This window comes from Acanthisitta chloris, unplaced genomic scaffold (assembly GCF_000695815.1).
Source record: "Acanthisitta chloris isolate BGI_N310 unplaced genomic scaffold, ASM69581v1 scaffold11186, whole genome shotgun sequence".
NCBI lineage: Eukaryota > Metazoa > Chordata > Aves > Passeriformes > Acanthisittidae > Acanthisitta > Acanthisitta chloris.
This window is the reverse complement of record NW_008676478.1, coordinates 7856-9887: the sequence shown is the minus strand read 5'-3', so window position 1 is coordinate 9887 and position 2032 is coordinate 7856. Positions and strand designations below refer to the sequence as shown.

At 52.1% G+C, this 2032-nt stretch overlaps 1 protein-coding gene across 1 annotated transcript in view; it reads right to left on the bottom strand.

Moving 5' to 3' along the window:
* Nucleotides 1-1727: 1727 nt before the first annotated feature.
* Nucleotides 1728-2032, bottom strand: part of PRDX6 (peroxiredoxin 6) — a gene marked incomplete at its 5' end in the record, with an annotated part of 5855 nt that continues 5550 nt past the window's right edge. Inside the window, one exon of the mRNA XM_009076152.1 lies at nt 1728-1958. Within this exon, the coding sequence (XP_009074400.1) occupies nt 1827-1958 (132 nt within the window). The remainder of the gene's footprint in view (nt 1959-2032) is intronic.

Genomic DNA, 2032 nt, shown 5'->3' with positions numbered 1-2032 from the left:
CCAGTGGCTGACTCTGCTGCCTTTAAAGCCCTTGGGTCTGGTGGCAGGATTTGTTTCCCTTTGTCTCTACTTGCAGTTAGCTTCTGTGGTGTCCCAGAGAGGTTGTGCTGGCCCTGCAGTGCCCCTTCCCTGAGGTTGCTCAGAGCAGACTGTTTGCAAGGCTTGCTGTGGGGCTGTGTCCTCAAGCTCCCAGAAAACTGGGCAGTTGGTTGGAGAGCTTGGAGGGGATGGACATCCCTTTTTCCCTCAGGAAACCAGATGAAGGCGAGGGCTGTGTACTGAGGGTTCAGCAAGAAACCCAGGAGTTCATCAGCCCAGCCGTGGAGAAGTAGGGAAGCTGCCAAGCTTGGTAAGGCTAAAAAATTACACAGGAAAAGGATGTTTCCCCTTTGAAATTGCAGATTCCTCCTCCCACTTCATGCAGAGTGGAAGAGCGAGAACAAGAGTCAACCCAGAGACCAGCTGCTTCTCTCTTCTAGTAAAAATAATACATGGGAATAATACAGTTTCATAATGAAGGTTCATTTAAAAGCCATTTAGGGAAACACACATTTGCTGCATAGTTCCTGAAGGCAATTAAAAATTAATATAACCCTTTATTATTTGCGGGGGATAATTAAAGAGGGGTGTGGGTGCTCACCCACGATTAGGGTATCTGGAGGGTATCTCATTGCATCCAGTCTGTTTGCTTATCTTGAGCATCAACCTTGCTAGCCCCTGCTTGCTGGAGGGTAGATTTGTGCCCCAAACCAACCAATTGCTGTAACAGCTGCTCCTTTTGAGGATTGCACTGGGCACTGAGGGTTGCTGGCAGCCAGCCTGTGAGTGATTTGGTGAGCACTTTCTTAGTGTTATATTAAAACATCACTCATCCCTTGACAAATCCCTAAGGTGTAGGTGTGGGAGAGCAAACAGGAGTTTGCATGGCTTATGTCATGCCTGTTCATGCCCTGGAAGCAGGGAAGGACCCCCCACCCAGCAGCTAACAGCAGGCCAGGCTGAGGCACATACCCATGGCAGGTATCTCCTACCTACTGCAGAGACTCTGCTGTAAAGAGGAGCAACACAACAGACCTAAGCTCTGCTGCCTTACTCTGAGCCTGTGTGTTGTGGGACAACCTGTCTTTGCAAAATGCCTTCCTTACAGAGCAGGAACAAGGGCAGTCTGTGCCACTGCCACCCACCCAGGAGCATGGGCACACATCCCAGCTGCATGGCCACAGGGAACAAAGGAAATGGTGCAGGGTGCTGTGGGGGTCAGCAGAGACAAACAAGGGATACTGCAGGTAGTACTGAAGGTCAGTTTTATTTGCTCAATTCCCTCTTCCATAAAACGTGAAAACAATCAACTTCCAGCAAGAGATGAGAAAGCAGTGAGAGATTTGGCTCTGCAGCTCTTCCCCTACTCATGAGATCAAAGGTGTTAATGTGTTAGTGACAGCTGCTCTGAAAGGCACACAGCAGTTTGGAGCCCTGAAACTCCCTATCCCAGCAGGAAACCCCTCTGAGGCCTGGCTGCTGACACCACACTTCTCACCATGCCTCTGGAAAAAGCTTAGCTGGTACCAAACAGGAGAGACTCCACAGCACGAGCCCTGGAGCACCACTGGTCTGCTAACCATTTCCTTGCGGTGCTGATTCAAGGCAAGAAAACACCCAGGGGTTTAGTTTTAAGGGGGTGTGGGGGATGAAAGGGATGGGGAGGATTGGTTTAGTCGTGTGATGGTACGAGACTGCTGGACCGTGCAGTGTCAGAGGGGCAGGAGCTGGGCACGGGGAAGGCTCCCGGCGCCGCGTGGCACGGTGGGACGGACGGGCAGCGCCGCTCACTCTGGCTGAGGGGTGTAACGCAGGTACTTCTTGCCCGACGGGAGCTCCTTCGTGAAGACTCCTTTGGGAAATAGCTTCTTGGCTTCGTCCTCAGCTAAGGTGGGCACGACCATGACACTGTCACCAGGCTGGGGAGCAAATGGGAACCGTGAGAGCAGCAGAGGAGGTGGCAGGCTCAGCACTGCCTCTCTCCGAACACTCG